Source organism: Falco punctatus, assembly GCF_963210335.1.
Source record: "Falco punctatus genome assembly, chromosome: 16".
Classification (NCBI taxonomy): Eukaryota; Metazoa; Chordata; class Aves; order Falconiformes; family Falconidae; genus Falco; species Falco punctatus.
Genome location: NC_137596.1, coordinates 6,787,225 through 6,807,228, shown reverse-complemented (window position 1 = coordinate 6,807,228; position 20,004 = coordinate 6,787,225). Strand labels below are relative to the sequence as shown.

The following is a 20,004-nucleotide window of genomic DNA, read 5'->3' as shown; positions in this document are numbered from 1 at the left end:
GCAAAGTAGCATACTCCCTTTGGAATTATTACTGGCAGAGGAACAGTGCTGCCAAAGCGTTTGTTTAGGGGAAACAGCAGCACAAACGTGGAAAAGATTAAAATGGATGTGTTTTTGTAAAAATCATCATAAGTGGGTGCGTGTAGTTGAAAACTTGGGCAAATCGCATCAGAACACATAATGCTTTTTTTTTATTATTTTTTAAGAAATAAATAAAATGAAGGAAATAAGAGGGCCTCTTGTGTTAAGCTGAGCTCTGGAGTAGCCTGTGGCTGGCTGGAGTGAAATGTAGGGACTCCACCGGGGTCTGGCTGGGAAGGGCGGGTGGGAAGGAGGTTAGAGGCGCTGCGCCAGGTCCTGGAGGTGGGGGACATCACACAGGCATAACAGCAGCGGGGACAGAACAAGGACAGATGATCTGCTATGATGCAGGGGGACAGAGGCAGCAGGTAGGGCCAGCTTCTGGCCAGAAGTTGTGGCATGTGCACAAAGCGGTTCTGGGCAGGAGAGCTGGTGGGGTGCCCTGCGTGTCACCGAGGGGCCGTGAGCATCCTGAGGGGAGTCACAGGGGGGTGGCTGTGCCACAGAGGGGGCTGTGGGTGTCCTGAGGGGAGTCACAGGGGGGTGGCTGTGCCACAGAGGGGGCTGTGGGTGTCCTGAGGGGAGTCACAGGGGGGTGGCTGTGCCACAGAGGGGGCTTTGGGTGTCCTGAGGGGAGTCACAGGGGGGTGGCTGTGCCACAGAGGGGGCTGTGGGTGTCCTGAGGGGAGTCACAAGGTGCTGGCCGTGTCACAGAGGGGGCTGTGGTGTCCTGAGGGGAGTCACGGGGGGGTGGTGGGGTGGTGTGGCTGTGTCACCAAGGTGGCTGTGAGTGTCCTGAGGGGAGTCACAGTGAGGTGGCTGTGAGCATCCTGAGGTGAGTTACAGTGGGAAGCATGGGGTGGGGTGAGGAGGCTGTGAGTGTCCTGAGGTGAGTTGTGTGGGGAAGGCGGGGGGGGGGGGGGAGGGGAGGCGCTGGCTGTGAGTGTCCTAACCTGAGTTAGGGGGTTGGGGGTGGCTGCGAGCGTCCTGAGGTGAGTTACTGAGTTAGTTACTGAGTTACCAGGAGGGGTGGCTGTGTCACAGAGGGGGCACAGCGCCGTGCCGGGAATGGCGGCCCGGCCAGTGCTGCGCGCGCGCAGCGCCCTCCCGCACCGCCCCCGCCCGCCCCCGCCCTCCGCGGCGCTGAGGTGGAGGAGTCGCCCGGGGCAGACGTGGGGCTCTTGCCGTGGGCGCGCAGGGCGGGAGTCCGGAGCACTGCTGCCTCGGAGGACGGCGCGGTGTTTCAGTAGAGTTTCTGAGGGAAAAGCTGAGGTAAATCAGAGAGAACTGAGTAAGCTTTGTAGGGGAGAAAGCTGAAGTAACTTTGCAGGGCCGTTTCGGTGTCAAATCTGAGGCAATCTGTCTGTATTACCTCAGGGTAACGCTGTCTGAGGGGGACGGTGAACATTTTGGAAGGAAAAGCTGAGGTAAGTTAAAGGAGACAAAGGTGGCATTTTTGACAGAAAACCTGAGGTAATTTAGATGAAACAAAAATACTTTTTTTGGAAGTGTGAATCTGCAGTGATTTGTGGGGGGAGCATATCTGAGGGAAAGTCTGATGTAATTCAGAATACAGGCAGCATTTTGGACAGGGAATCTGATAACAGAGGGGACAGAAGTGATATTTTCAGCTGAAAATGCGAGGTACTTTAGAGGGTATTAAACAACTGTTTTTGTAGGAAAATCTGAAGTAATGTAGAGAGGACAGATGGTATTTTGGAGGGAATAGCTGAGGCAACTTAGAGGGGACCCACCAGACAATTTTTGTGGAAAATCTGAGGCACCTCAGGATGCACAGGGCAAGCATTATCAAGGGAAAGGCTTAGGTTTAAGGGGTACAGAAACGCATTATGGTGTTTGTCTTCCCAATTAACTGTAACGTGTGATGGAGCCCTACTTTCCTGGAGATGGCTGAGCACCTGCCTGCTGATGGGAAGTGGTGAATTAATTCCTTGTTTTGCTTAAAACAAGTGCTTGCTGGCACCCCACCTCTGGTAGGAGCAGCTCAGTGAGAAACAGTAAGGAAATAGTACGCCCAGTTAGACCACCACTGCAGCACTCCAAATAGAAGAATGGGCACCTAAACTACTTCAAAGACAATGGTGGAAGTAAACCTGACCCAGGGTGTGAGAGTAATAGCTGATGATTCACAGGGGAAAGGACCTGTTTGGGTCAACGTAAACAAAACTATGAAATATACTGAAAGCTCCAGGGAATGTTACAATCGTTATTTGTGGCTTCCTGAAGGAAAACCCTGAGAGGTAAATGCTTCCTCTTAGAATTTTGAATGGGGCAAAGACATTACTATAGGAATTCCCCCATTGTCATCAAAACTAAAATGTGGGCAAGAAAGCATGAGTTTACGTCAACAAAATGGTTCTCAGCCAGGGCTTGGATATCCTTGGAGTAAGATATACTGTGTCATAAGTGACAGAACTCTGGGAAATTCTGAGCTGGAATCAATGGAACCCAGAATGGTTCATCCAAATTCCATAGCAATAAGGGGGAGGACCTGGGGCTGGAAACAACTCATGAGTGGTGTTGAGTCCCTCCTCAGTAAGTATATTCCTTGCTTCATTCTAGCCAACAGTCCTAAACAACCTGGTAATACATAATTGCATTAAGATTCTAAATTGTACCACAATAACACAAAATGGGAAAGCATACCTGTTTCAGCCTGGATCCTTCCTGAAATCGGGACCCTACTCCAGAACATGTGTAACTGTTGGGGATACCAAATCCCACTGTGAAATTCTACAAACATGTCACCCTTCACATGAGGTTGCACTAGTTCCCAGAATTTTTGGGGCCTCACTTACCAATAAAAGGTGTGAAAGTAGATAACAATTTCTGGATGCTACTGCTCCATAACCAATGTGATTGTACTGACATGGTCTGTTCTACCCCTTTGGGCTTGGCCTGGGGATATTTGGATGGCAGATTCTACTCACTCTTAAACTTACAAGAGCAAAGTAGTTTGTTTTGTGGGTTGTAAATGCCTACTATGTGTCCCTCAAATTTTCAAATTTACAGTAGCATATAAACACAGGAGATGGTGACAGAGCTCTGAGGTCCAGACCTGTCCAGACTGTGTGGTACATAGTGTTGTAATACCCAGCTATTACACATGGGGAAGGACCATTTCTTTAATGTTGGAAAATATTTATCCCACGTGTAACCCTTAAATGACATCAGGGTTTTTTTTAGAAAATATTACTTGGCAAATACATGTATTAAGTAACTGGACAAGACAAATGTTCTTGGGAACCCAAATTTACAAGTACATCAAGTATCTAAAATGGCCCTGCAAAGTTAGTTAGCTTTACACATGTTACTACTGAAAGAACAAGAGTGTGCGGAATGTTAAACCTCACCAAAAGTGAATGTTGTATTACTATTCATAATGCTGCCACCCCATTGAGGAAGCATGTGAGAACATGAAGGAAGTTGCTGGCCAAACTGGAGAACTTTTCCAAGTAATGCAGTCCAAAGACTGGTTTGATGGATGGAGTCAAAATCCCTGGTTGGAATCACTTCTTCTATCATTGGGACTAACAGGGTGGGGAAAATGGTTTATGCAAATAGGACTAATGTTGTTGATAGGATTCCTTTTCCATACAATAGGCACAGGTATTGTTTGATGTATGGTAACCATTTATGCTCTTCTGTCTCTCTTCTGTCCTACTATATGCTAGGCAAAGGATCACCACCCTTGAAGACAAAATCCAAGAAGTAGCCAAACAACTCTTGAAGTCATGAGGTGGAATGAGGAAATATTAACCAGTTCATGTTCACCAGTACCCAAAGCCCCTCCTCAGCAATGGAAAAGGACAAGAGATCATGGGTTAAAAAGTCACACGTCTCCTCTGTCCCTATCTGCTACCTGAAGACTCTGTCAGGTGTGTAGAGATTGCAGATCCAGGTCACATCAGACCCAAGTGTGGTGAAAATGTTCTCTCTTCTTCTATCCCTATTTTATCATCAAAATCAAGTATATGAAATTCAAGATTACTTTTGTTTTCTTCTATGATGAGATTAAGAATTCAAATTTAGAAATCTTTCTCTCTGACATACCAATTGCAATAAGCAAATCGGCCAGAAAAAGCCGCTGTTACACACCAAGTCTTTAACTAATCCTCCTTAGAACTAGATCCTGCACAGATAATTCAAAACAACCTGTCCCACAAACACCGAGTAGGGTGGCAGCTGCTTGGAGGGCTCCCCCTGTAACAGGGGGTATCTCTGGCCCCGGCCTTTCAGAGGCATAGGGCCGGTGTGTGTGGGGCCAGGCGTATGCCCCCCCTGTTCTCAGGGCTGGGGCCCCGGCCCCCTGGCCTTTGGCCGTGAAGCTCCGCTGCCTGGCCACCAAGTCTCGTTCCTGTTGCTGTGGGGGAAAGCCGAGCTCTGGGGCTCCCTGGGTGTCGACCTGCCTGTAATCAGGTGGCGGGTCTGGGAGCCTTTTGCTCCACTGGCAGCCTGTGTGGGGCGACCCCCCCACTTAGCGGGGCAGCCCCCGACTATCGGAGAGAAGCAGCCTCCATGGGCCTTCGGGACAAGGGCTGCCCTGTAAGGTGGGGTGGGTGTCTTAAACCCCTGTGTTTAAGGTGGGTGGACCCCAGCCAGCACCCTGGGGTCCCGGGCACTTTGCGGTCCAGGCAGCGGCTGGAGCCCCCTGGCAGGAGGGGTGTGGCAGCTCTTTGGCTGCTGCTTCACATGCCCAGCTCATTTGCCCAGGGACGCCTGCCTCCAAGCCCAGTTCCAGCACCGGCGGGGGCTGTGCTGTGTGTCATCGCTTTGGTGAAATAACTCTTGTTGTCTCCACAAAAAAGACAACTTTTTGGGTTTGGGTTGTGAGATTTTAATCAGATACTTTTTTAGTGGACATTCCTTTTGTGATTGTTATTTTCAGCCTGTTTCTGCATTAGGTGTTTAACTGTGGGGAACTGGCGTATTTTGTATAATGGATGATTGTTTCTGTGGGAGAACTCTTTTAGGTTGTTTATTTTGTGTGTCAATTGGTTTGGTTTTATTGCAGCCTCCTCACAGGGTTTAAAGTTTCTGGACCCAGTCCTCCAAAGAAACATTGTTCTTTCTGTTCAGTAAGAGCATGTGTGGCTTCACTTTTCCCCATTATTGTATGTGCTGATTCTTCAATAAAATATTTTTTTAAACTATGTGTTACAGTAATTTTCATACCAAATCTTTCTGCTATTCATGCTTGTAAGGTTGTACTATTTGTGTTTTTTCACCTTTGCAACAGCAGTTGCAGTTCCTGCTGTCAGGAGGTTGTTGTGTATTTATTCTAGGTTGTTCCACATGGCTCTCGGGTATCATGAGAGGTGTCCAGTACGTGACATTGCATTACTATAGTGGACATCTTACAGGGTAGAGCTCCAGGACAGCTGACGGGTGTCCGGAGTTACTTAAGTTAAGTAACTTAAGTAAGTTAAGTTAAGCAAGGACTTAAGTCCTTGCTTAACTGGTGCGCAGGGATTATTTTGAAATCCTTTCAAAATAAAAAACCAAAAGGGAGCATGGCTGCACTGTTGCACTTGGTGTTATTTATGTATGTCTTTTACTCAGCACATGTTTTTAAATAGCTCTGAAAGCCTATAGTAGTAGAAGTACTAGAGGAGAGAAGCTTGCGTTGTAATGGTGGGGAGTTTTTTGGGGCCGCATTGTGGTACTGCATATTTTGGGGGTCTGGAGTGGCTGCTTGCAAGAGCTTGTCTGAGCGCACTGGTGGGCAGGTGAGGCTCTGCCGGCTTTGACAGCGTTCACAGCCTGTTGCCCAGGTGGTTTGTTTACAGAAAAATACAGAGTTGTACATTTAACATACAGGATATTGTTGTTTAGAGGCAATACAGAAATTAATAAACCATGTAAAGTATTTGAAAAGGATAGGAGAGTAAGTTAATGTGAGCAAGTGCTGGCTGGCAGGATCACAAACTCCATTAATGTTGGATGTTCCGCCAAGTGGTATGTAGCTTCTGATTCTGAGCATGCTCAAGGTATCTGAAGCCACAGGAAGAGATTCCTTCCAGTAAACATTGGCGGGGGGAGTTTACTTTTTTCCAAGGAAGACTTTTTAAAAGTTGCAGAGGTTTATTCTTTATGCATTGCCTTTGTTACTCGTTTCTAGTGATGGTACGTGGCTGTGCAGTTTTTCAGCTGTTAATCCCAGAGAAAAGGGCCTCTAAACAGAGCAGCTGGGCTTGTCCCAGCATCTGGTGTCCCTGCCTTGCCCTGGAAAATAGGAAGTGTTTGGAATAAACCCACTGGTTGGTGAAAGTGACAGCTTTGATGTGAAACTCCTGGGGAGAGGTTTTGGTGTCACTTAAGGGAGTAAATGGCAGGTGCTGCAGTACTGAAGTGGGATCTGGCAAGGAGCAGTTGGTGCCAAATGGACAGCACTGCCTGGCATGGCTGTGGCCCCCGCCATACGTTTCTCCTCGGGGTCTCACCAGTGACATCCTCCTCTCAAGCGGTTCCATTTCGATGCTTGTGGTTGCAGAGCAGACAGTAATTACCAGCTGTGCTGTTGTACCTTGACGTCCTTGAAGCGAGAAGGGTGCTGTTCTGTTTCTTGTTAGGTATGCTGTGCTACTAGGCCAGACTTAGAACATGCCGGGCACGGGAGGGCCTCAGCTTGTTCAGTTACTGATGCTTTACATAAAGCAGTAGCAGCTCAAAAAGATGAGATCATGACGGGGAGCTATGCTTCCCAACACAGAGACCAATACTGCATGCGTTTGTGTTCATGGGGAAGTGGTGGTGATGGGGTGAAACTCATCAATAAGAAGGATTTTGCTGCCAACTTATGCTTGCAAATGGAAAAGTGCACTCCATACAAAAAGTAGTCCTCAGATCTGCCTGTGGACGAAATATGTTTTATTGACATTTTTCAGAAGAAGTCAAGGTTCACCTTGCAGTTTGTTTCCAAAGTTTAAGTGCTGTATGAATTAGACCTCTGCTAAATCTCCAACTGCACTTTCCCAAAACCTGCTTGCTATTGATAATTCAGCTCCAGAGACTTGAGTTCGTTCAGTACAGAAAACCTTCTCGAGAGGGCACGTCCTGGGGGTGACCGTGGCCCGTTTAACACTGCTCGCTCACAATGTGGGCATTCCAGCCATTGCCGCTCTGGTAAAAAGTCCTGTACGCGCAGACTGACTTGTTCTGCTTTATCGCTGCAGAGGTGAAGCAGGCCCGCAGCTGGGCCAAACCCCACCCTGTCTTGTGCCTCCTTCCACTTCTCTCCCCGGTGAAGTGCTGCGTTACGCTGCGCTGCTCCTGGCTGTTGGGCCAGAGCCCTGCCTGAGCGTTGCATTTTCCCTGGCAGGACCCTGCTTCTGAGCAAACTTTGGCTCCCTGGAAGTGCCTGTCTTTGGTGCCCCAAAGGTGCGGAAACACCTGGGGAGGTCTCCACAAGAGCTGTTGTATCACAGGGTAAGGGGCCTCTGCTGGGGCCTCTTGCCTGCCTGGGGTGACAGGAGGATGGAAGGAGCCCAGGACAGCAGCGTTTTCAGACACTTGATTCTGTACCACTGTTGGAAACAATTGTGTGGCTACAGCAGAAATGGTTGTGTTTGCTGGAGGGCCCCCAACTGCCACCTCCGTGCTCGTAAAAACTCAGTGAATACGTTGAAGAGCACTCACGCACCAGCATTGGTCTTTAGTAGGAGTCCGGGTAACTTCTCCCCTGCTACAATCAAGATTTTTTTTTTTCTTTCCCTTTCCCTTTTAACTTTTACTTGTGTCTTCAGATTTCTCTTTACAAAAGCTCAGTGATTCTTTTTGTCCTGACCCACAGCCTGTCTCCTGGAGACTTAGTGTTTCAAACTAGGGGGTTGGCCTAGACAGAGGCGGAAGGAATTTCTTCAGGCCGTGTTTTTCTGTGGCAAAACGGACGCACAGAGAGACGAGGTGACCCGCTTCCTGCCCCTGAAGGAGACTGTAGGAGAGATGGGGATGGGGGACCCGAGCTTCCTAGCTCTGCTGCGGAAGCCCAGAAACACAAGGTTCTCCAACCTCCTAAGCAAACAGAAGCAGACAACAACGGGTAAAAAAGCTGCCTGGGAGGCACTTGAAAACCTCCCTCTGCTCCAAACAATTTGTCATTATGGACTGGGAGGAATTGCTGAGTGACTAAGCATGGCACAAGGCTGGTTGCGCGGCCAGATGTGGCTGGAAGGCTGCTGGTGTTTGTGGCTCTGTGCTGAGCAGGGTGATGCAGGGCAAGCTGAGGGCCTCTGGGGAGAGCTGGCATCAGGCCTGGGCTGTCTCCCCCTCCGCCCCACCACCCGGGTGTCCTTGGGGCAGGAGGGCTGAGGAGGCACGCCGGCAGCACAGGCTTGCTGGCTCGTGTCAGCGGCAGAGGCAGGGAGCGGGGAAAGCCCTTCCTGGCTCAGCCTCGGTGCAGCTCCCATTGTCCCCGCTGACAATGGGGGAGAAGAGCGAATGCTGGAGCTGATGACACAAGCCCAAGCACGGGGAGCAGCTGGCTGGCTGCTGAAGGGAAGCACTGTGTGCTGTGGCGACAGCCCCTGCCCTGTCAGTGCTGCCAGGGTGAGCGCCAGGCCTGACAACCTCCAGCCTCAATGTAGAACCCGGCTCCGCTCTGCCTGAAAGGGGCGAACCTGCCTGCCTGTGTTTAACCTGCCTGTATTTAACCTGCCTGTGTTTAACCTGCCTGTATTTAACCTGCCTGCCTGTGTTTAACCTGCCTGTATTTAATCTGCCTCTTTTCAGAGCAAGGAGCTTCCCAGCTGGCTTGGAGCACAGGGGGGACCCTGCAAGCAGCTCTTTCCAGCAGCTCTTCTCCTCCGGAACTAGCCACAGGAACCCACACGGTGAGAGTTAACCACCCTGGCCCAACGGTTTCTCCATAAATAAGGATTATTAATAAACAGTTTCCGTTCCTTATGGCTCAGTCGGTAGGAAGGGGAAATTGGGGAAAGCTATTTCTGTTTTCTGTAGCTCGCATTATTCATCTCTCCCGAGAGAGAGATGAGAAAGCTAGGCTGGGGCTGGGGAGCAGAGGCAGTGCAGTGCTCTGCGCCCCTTTCTCTGCCCAGCATCTTCCCAGGAGGCCACTAGGGGCTTCTCCTTTCCCACACAGGTAAATTTCCCCAGGACAAAGGGGTTTAAAGCTGCTCTGGGAGTCAGCGGCCTGTCTGGGGCTTCTAATGCCACACAACCTGGGATAAGCCGCTATAGGTACTCCCCTTGACTGCCAGCCGGAGTGGGGATGTGCAGGGGCAGGCGCGGCGCTGCGCTGCTTAAGGGGGGGGACAGGGTGTGTGTGCGCTGTGTCACAGGGTAAGGCGTTCAGCCGGTAGAGGAGGGGAGTTTCACCGTCTGAAGTGGCACCTTTTCCCGGTTCCAACTCTGTCCATGTTGACTCTCATACAAAGAGCCCATGGGACATGGCACCCTTGCAGAGAGGTTGAACACAGGCTTTCTGGCCCCCCACCCTGCAGGTAAGGGGCACAGCTCAACTCTGAGCTGGGAGCTGAGTTATCTGTCAGACCTGCCCAGTTCAGCTGGCAGAGATGTTTCTCCTTCCCCCAGGGACAACTCTCCCTTTAAGCTCAGCAGAGATCAGGTTTGCAGGGCACGGTGTGGAAAGCAGCTCTCCCATCCCAGCAGCTGCGTGGGGAAAAAAACTAGCCCATGCCAAACACCAGCAGGATGCATTACTGGCTGCAATGGGAGGCAACGAGGAGGAGGCTGGAGCAGGCAGCCAAGCACCACTCCCACTCAGTCTGGAGACCAGATGGAGCAAACCGAGAGCTCTGTGCCTCAATCAACACCCTCTTCCAAGCTGAGCTGGCTCCTAGTGTCCTGGCTGGCTCCCACAAGGATTTCCAAGTCTCTTGCAGGAAGATTTTAGTGGCCTTGGGCAGGAAGGGCTAGAGGCCAACAGAGATGGTCACCCGCTCCTCCAGATGGATAGCAGATCTCAAGGAGAATGGCTCTGCTCTGGTTGGGCAGGAAAGCCGCGCTGCTGGGATATCGCCTGGTGGCTCCCAGATCCCAGGAGGGTGGAAAGGCAGCAGTGCTAGATGAAGCAGAGATTTAAGAGGGGGGAGATCCTACACTGTAGTGAATACTCACTGCTGGCAGCCTCCCAGAGAACCCTCTCTTCAAGGCAAACCACCACAACAAGCAGGAGGGCTCAGCATCCCCATCCTTGGGGCACTCTTGCATGACTGGGTGTGAGCACAGAGCCAGGACTTTCTGCTAGTCACAGCGCACAGGCAGACAGGGAGGAACGGGGGGAAGGGAGGGATGTTCCTGCTGGCAGGTGTGTCAGTGCAGGGACTGTCCTTAGTGTCAGTCAGTGCTGGGTCCTCACATGCACTTCCCAGCCCTGGATCCCTCTCTGTTAGACTGAGGCCTTCAGTCTCTGGGGCTTCTCTGTACCAAGGATGCAGCCATGGAACAGGTTGAGGCTACCAAGGCAAACTGCAGGCAAAGCACCCTGGCAGAGCTGGGACTGTGTGGGAGCCAGCCATCTCCTTTGATGAGCTGGTGTGGCTGCTTGAAGCACAGCAGACCCCAGGCCAGTGCTGCAGCAGGAGCTTTGCCTGCCCCTGTTTTCCATGGCTGTGTGCAGGAAGGAGGGGAGCACAGTCTCCTCCACCCCCGCTCTGTGCGGTGGTGCCACAAAGCCCAGGGGCTTCGTATCTGGGCCATGCTACATATAGCATCCGTAGGGCCTCACTGGGCTCCCGAGGGCCATTCTGTCTCTCCAATCAAGGGCAAAGCTCTTCTGCAGCCACGCTTTCTTGTCCCTCAAAGATGGGGTGGGAAGGGCCCAGGTTTGGCTCAGTGCAGTGAGAAGCATGATTCCTGTGCAGCTCTCCTACCAGATGGAGCTCCGGGCCTTGCCCGGCCTGCCAGCCGGAGTGGGGATGTGCAGGGGCAGGCGCTGTGCTGCGCAGCAGGTGAGCATATCCATCAGTCCAGCCTAGAGCTGCGATCTCTGCCAGATCTGCCAGATCAATAACACCAATTCTCAGATACCCTCCCTTACTCCTCCGTCTCGTAACTCCCCAGCTCTAATGGCCTCAGAGAGGATGCCAGGAGTCTCCCCCCAGGAGTGCTGCCCCCAGGTCCTGTCAAATGGGACCTCATGTCTCCCCCCCCAGCAATTAGCAGTGGGAGAGCAAATCGTTGCTGGTAGGGACCGGCTGCTGCGTGGGCATCCTGCTGTCACGTTTTGAGCAGGACCCAGCATGTACTGCTGCGCAGTGATTCACAAGCAGGAGGAAGAGAGAGAGACTCTCTTCTTCCATGTTCGGGGATAGGCTGAGGGCAGGGGAGAGATGTTCCTCTTGGAAAGGATGTGCACCCACCTTTCTCCTCGAAGAGGGGTGTCCCCTACAGCAGGATGTCCTTGGGGCAAGGCCAGGTTTTAATTGCTGCAGCAGCACCAGACACCCGAGTCATTGTCCCCGTTGGTGCTTCTATGCCCAGCCTGCCTCCCGCAGCTATTGGGGATGGTCCTTGAGCTACTGGGAGCAGCGATGCCCCCAACACACTCCAGCAGAGCAGAAGGATGCCCCACATGCCCTGGCTTTCTCTCCAGAGCTAGGGGCAGCTGGGCTGATCTGGCCTCCTAGGAGAGCTGCCTGTGCCCTGCCTCTGCCTGCTTGTCCGTCTGTCTTGCTGCATCGACCTGTGCCTGCTGGTATCGGCACTGCTGTGCTGCACCATGTCTGTCTGGCTACCTCCTGGCCCCTGTTTATGCTTGGCTGTCTCTCTGTCTGACACCTGCCAATACAAATGCTGCCTGCCCCCCTCTCCATTTGTTGGTCTGTCTGTCATCATCAGATTTTCTCCTCCTCACCCTTTTCTTTTCCTTTGGCCAGTATCTGGAGGCCTCTGCATTAGGTGTGACTTGGGGACTGATTTTCTCTGGTTTATGGATAGCAGCCAGGCTGCAATCTGCAGTGAAGGGACTATCCAGCAGGAGAACCTCTGCAAGGAGCCTCCTGTAAATACCTAGGCAGGATGCTCGCTGCCAGCACTGCCCAGAAACTGCACAATCACGCCTGTCTCCACAGCACCACAAGGAAGAGATTTAAAGGGAGCCAAGACCTCTTGTAATGGGACTTGGGCAACTGCATTCCTGCAAAACGCAGCCCCTTGAGCTTGGACCCCCTGGCTGCCTGTGCTCGCATAGCTGGGGGGAGGGTGGGGATGTGGAGGGGACATAGTTGTAGAGATACGGCGCTAGATGTAAAAGTGAAGTGTGCATGTGAGTGCACGCATGTGTGTGCGCATGGTTACATGTGCTGCCCCACATCACAGCTGTGTCTTGATGCAGACCTCGCACTTGCATTTTTTGCAACCTGACAACCTGGCAACACACCTCTTGCGTTTGTCTGTTTGCGTTGCATCGATCTGCTTCCAGTCATGGCTTTCTGTGTCAGTTTGCCATGCCTTTAATCCCATCCTTCGCCAGCACTGTCAGTCTGTACCATCCCAGGTCACCAGTGTAGTTGTGCTGCTGTGCACCTGCAGCAGCATATGACCCCCAGCCTGGGTCCGTTCGATAGGCAGCTGCCACAGCAGATAGGGTCAGGCCTTTGCCCTCCTCACGGCAGCACACTGGGGGCCCTGCTGCACGTGCCCTGGGCCAGCTGGGGTGTCCGGCCCCGTTTGGGGCAGCATGCCCGCAGCCCACGTAGCGAGCAAGCAGGCAGAGGTCAGATTTTGTAGAATTAGCAAAACCCCACGGCACAGCCAGCTTGCAAAACCTCAGCACTCGAATGTCACCTGGGATCAGGTTTTGCTGGAGCAGAATACGACTTTTCATATCAACTTTCACAGCGCCAGCCCTTTTTGCAGAGCCCGGCCAGGGGGTGCGGGAGGAGGCGAGGACAGGGCAGGCCATCCTGCATGGCTCCGTTCCTTCCTGGGGTGCCTTGGGACCCCAACTCCCAGTGATGCTGCCCTCCTCTCCTGTCATCCCCACCTTGCCCAAGAGCCGGGAAGAGGTCTTTTGCCGGGCTGCCTTCTGGGTCCAAAGACATTTTTTGCCTGTGTAGGAGCAGCTCACTGAGCCCCTTCCCAGCCACGTGGGGGGGGACCCAGCCCGTGTTCACGTCCCCACTGCCACCAGCCCCGGGCCTAAACCTTGAGGCTTGTGGCCGTTGGCAGCACGGGCAGAGCTTCAGCTGCGTCTCCGCAGTTCCACCACCATTCCCTGCTGGGAGACCGGTGCTGCCTGGGTCTGTGGTGACCTGGTGCAGGCTGGCCTCGTCGGGCCTGCTCGTTTGGGGAGGGGGAATACTTGCCCCCTCCTTAGCAAAGCCCAAGCCAAGCTCTTCTTTCCGCTTCCAAAGCAGAGCAGCTACCCAAACCAGGGGAGGATGAGAGCTGGCAACTCCTCTGCAAAATGCGATGTTCCCATGGCGATGGGAATCTGCCGCCCTTCCCAGTCTGCAGAAAGAGGGGAACGGGAAGGGGGGGGGGGGCAGGGAGACGGACACACCCGCCCATCCCCCGCACCACTGCGTGCCCCGCCAAGCCCCCTTCCCCCTGCCCAAGGGACTGCCCCCCGGCCCCGGTGTCCCAGCCTTGGCCCGAGCCCCCCGGGGCCGGGACAGCCACAGCCCGGGGCGGGGGTAGGCCCGCAGAGGCAGCCCCTCCCCCCCGCAGAGGCAGCCCCCCCCCGCAGAGGCAGCCCCCCCGCAGAGGCAGCCCCTCCCCCCGTAAAGGCAGCCCCCCCCCAGGAGGCAGCCTCCCCCGCAGAACCAGCCCCCCCCCGCAGAGGCAGCCCCCCTCCCCCCCAAAGGCAGCCCCCCCCCCCGCAGAGGCAGCCCCCCCCCTCGCCGCAGGGCCGGGGGCCGAGCCTCCGTGACGCCGCCCCGCACTGATTTGCTGGGGCCGCCCGCCCGGCCCTTCCCAAACTGCGGGAGCGCCGCACCGCCCACAGCCCCGCCGGGCAGCAGCGCGGGCAGCGCGGGCAGCGGCAGCAGCGCGGGCAGCACCGGACAGCGCCGGCGGCCCCGCGGGCGGCAGCGCGGGCAGCACCGGACAGCGCCGGGCCAGGTAGGCACCGACCCGCCCGCCCCCGCCCCCAGCGGCGGTGCCCCGGCCCCGCGGGGAGGGGGCACGGGGCTGGGGCCGCTCCGCAGTGGCCCCCGCTCCCCGGTGCGCCGGTGTGGCAGGGGGACCCTCTCGTCCCAGCCGCGGTGGCGGCGGGCAGGGGGATGCTCTGCGGGGGCAGCGGCCGCGGAGGGGGATGCTCTCCGTGCCGGGATGCTCTCCGTGCTTTCGCATCGGTGCCGGTGCCCCCCCCCGCCCAGCACGGGGACTGCGGCATTGCTCCGTGGGCACGCCCGCGCGCTCACCCCCGCCCCTCGCCCCCCACCTCCCGCTCCCACGCGTGGCTGCTGCACCCCTGCCCGCTCCCCGCAAAGGGGCCAGCGCCCACCCCGAACCCTCCCGCCCCCTGCAGGGCCAGGGCACAGGTCTCACCCGCTCCGCTTTACCCCCAGTGCCCGGGAGCCCCCGTGTGCCCCCCTTTTGCTGGCAGCTCCCCCCCCCCCCCCGCCCCCCGTCACGGCCAGGCTCGGGGCCGGGGTCTTGGTTTCTCTCAGCCCACCAATCTGGCTCTCTCCTTCCCCAGCATCACTCAGCCACCGCACCACCACGCCCACAGCCTGCTTGTCACCCTTGGCTTGTCACGGTGGTGGGCACAGGGGTACGGACCACCGCACTGTGGCCCCAAGCAGGTGGCAGAGACTGCTCTGCCAGAGCCGGAGTCACCCCAACACTGAGTCACCCCAACGCTGCCATCCTCGGGGGTCCTGTCCCCACGCAAAGCCCCTGGGATCATGCAGGACCAAGAGCTAGCTCCGCTCCCGGCACCACTGTCAGGAGGAGAGAAGGGGTACAAGGGATCCAAGGGCTCCTGAACCCAGAACCTAGAGGATCTGAGTGCTTTTGCACACAGCTGGGAGGAAGCCCCCTCTCTGGGAGCTTATTTGCACTGATTTTCTGGAGGGAAGCCTGGCTGTGACCTAGATAGTGCCCCAGGACACTGAGAGAGGAGTGGATCCGAGCTGAGAAAGGACAAAGCAAGGGACAGGGGCTGGTCTCCTACATCACGCATTTGCCCCCATTTGCAATGTCTTGGTTGCCAAAACCAAACAGAAGGGAATTTTTCTTCCTGGCCAGGATTTGGGGTTGCAGATATAGAGATCTTTCACAGCTTCAGAGTGAGCAAACGGGTTTGGTATTTCCTCCTAGAACACTGCGTGAAAGACCCAAAAAATGCTAAAAAGAAAAATCCAGCTGGTTGCAGTGCAGGCAGTTCCTAGCTCTTCTCTGGATGCTTGGGCAGGCTCAGAGGGAGCAAACTGGGGGTCTTCTGTCCCCTCTGCCAGCCTGGAGTCCCAAAGGTGGTAATTTACCTCCCCCTCTTGGACCTGTCCCCACACCCCCAGCCTGGAGGACCGACTGCAGCGCGCTCGGTGTGTCCTTCAGCCCTGGTGTCTGCTTTGCTGCTCCCCCACCCTCTCCCTCCATTCCGCATGTCTGCGGCTGGATTCCCTGTGCAGCTGCTTGGCTGGGCTGCAAACCTTTAATTGATTCCTTTCAGCTGGATTGGAACCCCCAGCAGCCCTGGGGTTTTGACAGCACATCTGCGGGCTCCTTACCCACCCAGACCAGCAGGCAGCTTGAAGGGAGAGGAGCATTGTGCCAGGGACACAGAGGGTGGACTCTGCCACCCCAAAGACCTTCCACCCCATGGCCGGGCAGGCTCAGCTCAGCTCCTGGAGACGTGGTGCCATCCCTCGGTGGTCTTGGCTCCCTGTCCAGCTGCCGTGTCCCTCCTTTTCACTGCTCTTGGCCCCTTTCCCTCACTGCATTGCAATGAGTCATCTTTGCTGAGCTCACCCGCTGGAGCCGCAGGGGGGCTGGCAGGCCTGGCACCCGCCGGCGCGAGGGAGGGTCCCTCACCTGGCAGCACGCTCACCGTGAGCCGCAGCCCCCCGGCCATGATGTGCAGGCACCGGGGCACATCCCGATTTCTCCTGCCTGTCCCTTGAGTGGGCACCCAGCCTGGGCACAGGGCAGGAGGAGGGGAAGGCAGCACGTGTGGGCCTTGCTGCAGGCAGCTGCAGGTCTGCGCCACGCTCATTTCATGTCTGACTCAGGGGATCCAGAAAAGAGACCGTGGCCAGCATTGCCTGGGCATGTGGGAAGCACAGTGCCCAATTCCCTAGCTCGTTGCAGGGCTAGCTGGTCCCTGCGCAGCGAATCAGACCTCATGACGAGGAGCAGAGGCTGCAGAGCATTACTTGTGCGAGAAGAGGCAGCCTGGCCACCTGTGCCATGTGTGCCCATGTCTGTACCACCAAGGGCCCACATCTGTGTGCTGGGGCCACGGCCTGGCTAACTGCCTCTCTCTCTCCCTGCCCAGACTCCCCTTTTGCTGACAGCACCTTGAGCGGAGAGATGAACCCCACCGTCAGCATCGCTGTCATCCTGACAGGTACAGCCGGCAGACACGCATCCCCTCCCTGCTTTCCAGTGAGCCTGAGCTCAGCCCAGAGCAGCCGGGCAAGGGCCAGGAGGCTGCACAGGCATCCCCAGTCCTCACTGTTCCCTGTCCAACCCCTGCTTGCCTCTCCCAGTGCTCCAGGCTGCCCACTGCCAGATGATCAAGGACCTGAGTGCCTGTCTGCTGGGCCAGAGCCTCCGGGTGGACTGCCGTTATGAGAACAAAACCAGCAACCCCCTGACCTATGAGTTCAGCATCACCAAGGACAACAGGAAGCATGTCATCCACAGCACCATCAGCGTCTCTGAAAATGTCTACCGAAGCCGAGCCAACGTCACCATGCACAAGAACCTGGTGTGCCTCTACCTGCAGAGCTTCACCACCAGTGATGAAGGTGTCTACATGTGTGAGCTGAAGGCCACCAACGACTACACTGGCAACCAGATAAAGAACATCACTGTCATCAAAGGTGAGACGGGCAGCGGTGCCTAGCCTCAGTCCCTCCTTCACACCTGCTCCTTGGCTTGGCAGGGCCAGTAGAGAAAACCACAACCCCCTATGGCATCCCCAAACCCAGCCTGAGCCCCATAAATACTTCCCAGCCCTTGCATGCCCTTCCCACTGCAAGCAGAGCGGTCAGCCCCACAGATGGCCTCACTGCCCCATCTCAGGGTGCTTACCCCTGCCTGTCCTGGGCGCTGCCTTGGGTGCATTGATCAGGTGTCCTGCCACTGATGATGCTTCACAGTCAATCCCAGTCACCAGTCTGCTGGTGAAGGGCTGAAGAGGTCTGGGCTCCAGAGCGGGAGCGCAGCAGGGATTTTCCACACTCAGGTCCTGCAGGAGCAGTCCTCCAGCTGCAGAGCCCTTCGTCTTACCTGGTGCCCATCCCCTTGTCTCCTCAGTCAGGCAGAGGCAGGGTTATGCTACCCAGGGTCTCTGTGCCCCCCAAAAGCTTTGCCACCACATGGGCACAAGGTGGGAGGGGAAACAGGCAAAGAGGCCACGATGGGACTTGGTTGAATTTCTGTGTCAGAGACAAGGCAAGAAGCTGAGTCCCAGTACTCCTTATAACACCCAGCCTGATCCCTGTTCCCAAGGGATTTCATCGTGTGTCTTCTCTCCCTCCCTGTTCCCTGTCCTCACAGACAAACTGGAGAAATGCGCCGGCTTCAGCCTCTTGATCCAGAACACTTCGTGGCTCCTGCTGCTTCTCCTTTCCCTGCCTCTGCTGCAAGCCGTGGACTTCGTGTCCCTGTGAAAGGAAAAGCACACACACACACACGCACACGCACGCACACACGCACACACGCACACACCGAGTACCCCAGCAAACCTGCCTCCCCCGCCAGAACGCAGCCCTTGGAAAGAGAAGCTGAACCATTTGGAACAAGTGAAACCTCTCTGTGTTATCTCTATATAGCCGTGTATCTAACGCTAACCACCGTCCTGTGCCAAGACCCACCATCACACGCACACATGCCCTGCTCCGAAGCATGGTGGCTCCGCTAGGCAGCGTTGCTTCTCCCATCACACCTCCCCTGCTCGGTAGGCTGGCTGGTTTGCTCGTGCTGGGAGCACTGGAGTCTCAGCCCCGCACAGCCTGCTTCTCCCATCCCTTTAACTTTTGGGGTTTGCCTGTTCTGAACTGGGGAAAGACAGCTGGACTGGCAGGTAAGAGACAGAGATGATGCGAGAGCGTGCAGAGGGGTCCCCGTGCCAGGTGCTGTGCCCACAGCCCCTGGAGGGGATGAGGCTGCCGGCGTCCCTGACCCACCCTGCCCACCAGCCAGGTGACTTGCTGATGCCTCAGCCTGCTCCTCTCGGCCTGAATCACCCCGAGCTGCCGCGACTGGGAGAGGGCAAGGCAAGCCCTGGCTCAGAGCAAGCAGGGAAGAGACAGAGGGACCAGGGGAGGCACGGGATGATGCTGAGCCTGGCCAGGCTGTGAGGAGAGCGGGGAGCAGGTCTGGGAGACACCCATCAAATGCCCCTGCCTCCTCAGTGCTCTTCTGGGGCTCTGGGAGGGGGGCTCACTGCAAACGTGCTTTGGCAGCAAGTTTTTCCTAATCTGTTTTTTGCAGCTGGGCTGGAAGCAAGGCCTCCTCCAGACATCACCTGGCACCTTTGGGCTGCCCGAGCCAGCGACACCACTCGCTCTCCTCGGGGACCAGCCCTTAGCTGTGACGAGAGAATTGCTGCCAGCCCCCACGCGCAGTGGAGGCAAGCAGAGCCTCTCTGAGCTAGCCACAGCCCTGCCTTCGCCCCTTCTCCCCTCCCCGAGGCCCCCAGAGCTGGACTGAGGCAGCGGTGGGGAGGGGGCTCCCCTACGGGAGCCTCCACAGGGATTCCTGTGCACCAGCACCCTGTGTTCCCCAAGGGAGCACCTGGGGGCCCCAACCCCTCCAGGCACGCGTCCCGGTGCCTGGTGTGGGTAGGCTCAGCAATCTTCCTCCAGTCCCACCATACCGCTGGGAGGAGGCCGTGTGCCCCCTCCCTTCTCCCTCCTCCCTTTCAGCATTTCCCTGTCTCCATTTAAGAGCAGAAAAGGGCCTACAGGCAGCCCAGCTCCTGGCCACCACCTCAGTAAGGCCAGGACCTCCTCAGGGGGCAGCAGGAGCAGGGAAAGGGATGCTGAGGCCAGCCCAGGCGCGCCCTGATGCCCCGCAGGACCCCGAGGAGCTGGTGGGCTGCTGCCCCGGTGTCCCCAAAATCCGGCAGCTCCCGGGCAAGGAGCAGCCCAGCTGGCTGTGGGAGAGAGACCGTAGGGACAGCCCTGCTGTGCCCTACGCAGGGGAGGGCATGGGGGCAGGGGGAGATGCAGGTAGGGGCATCGGGGTCCGTGGGGTGAACCCCAGCCCCGCTGAGCTACCCGTGCAGCGTGGGCTGTGCCACCAGGGCTGAGAGCAATTCACAGCAGCGGCTCCCCACTCCTTGCTCTTCTCCAGACACCATGAGCTGCCTCCTACCCCTGTGCCCATTCCTTGCCCATCCCTGCCTGCTTGCTTGCTGTCTAGTGCTGCTGAGGCCACATATAGCTGAGGCCTGGCTGTGCCCAGCTCCCTGGGTTTGCTGGTGGGCACCGGGGCGGGCGCAGAGCCCAGCCGGCAGAGCACGGATGCGTCTCGAGTCTCATTTTTTTGTGAACATTTGTAGTTGTTTCCACAGCTTGTCATAAAAGAAATTCTGTTCAGGGGGATAAAAAAAAAAAAAAAGAACCCTATGAAAAGCAACAACAAAAAAACCCTGTCCTCCGGGAGTGTTCCTCTGTCTGCACAATAAAACCCTAGGTTGTGTGTTGAAGCCACGGCCACCCGTGTGTGCGGCGGTGGGGCAAGGGGCCGTGGCGGGGCTGGGTGCCAGCCTGCAGTGAGGGCAGGGACCGCCTGTGCTGG

At 56.0% G+C, this 20,004-nt stretch overlaps 1 protein-coding gene and 1 long non-coding RNA gene across 3 annotated transcripts; both read left to right on the top strand.

Moving 5' to 3' along the window:
* Positions 1–647: 647 nt before the first annotated feature.
* Positions 648–9,315, top strand: LOC308054142. 2 transcript variants are annotated; one of them, XR_013923977.1, is made up of 5 exons: positions 648–755; positions 873–970; positions 1,074–1,353; positions 1,459–4,663; positions 4,701–9,315. It is a non-coding gene; the product is annotated as an uncharacterized lncRNA (long non-coding RNA). The 2 variants fall into 2 exon arrangements; XR_013923978.1 differs by having other exon boundaries at positions 1,074–4,663.
* A 4,677-nt stretch (positions 9,316–13,992) lies between these two features.
* Positions 13,993–19,912, top strand: THY1 (Thy-1 cell surface antigen). The gene is made up of 4 exons (XM_080366448.1): positions 13,993–14,148; positions 16,529–16,600; positions 16,743–17,078; positions 17,758–19,912. The coding sequence occupies exons 2-4, from the start codon at positions 16,564–16,566 to the stop codon at positions 17,868–17,870; spliced, it is 486 nt and encodes a 161-aa protein (XP_080222574.1). The 5' UTR covers positions 13,993–14,148; positions 16,529–16,563; the 3' UTR covers positions 17,871–19,912.
* The last annotated feature ends 92 nt before the right edge of the window (positions 19,913–20,004 follow it).

Bases quoted from the DNA above. Each gene is read 5' to 3' on its own strand.
- THY1 (XM_080366448.1), top strand. From the start codon at position 16,564: ATGAACCCCACCGTCAGCATCGCTGTCATCCTGACAG. The intron at 16,601-16,742 runs GTACAGCCGGCA...TGCCTCTCCCAG, and splicing joins CATCGCTGTCATCCTGACAG to TGCTCCAGGCTGCCCACTGC. The intron at 17,079-17,757 runs GTGAGACGGGCA...CTGTCCTCACAG, and splicing joins GAACATCACTGTCATCAAAG to ACAAACTGGAGAAATGCGCC.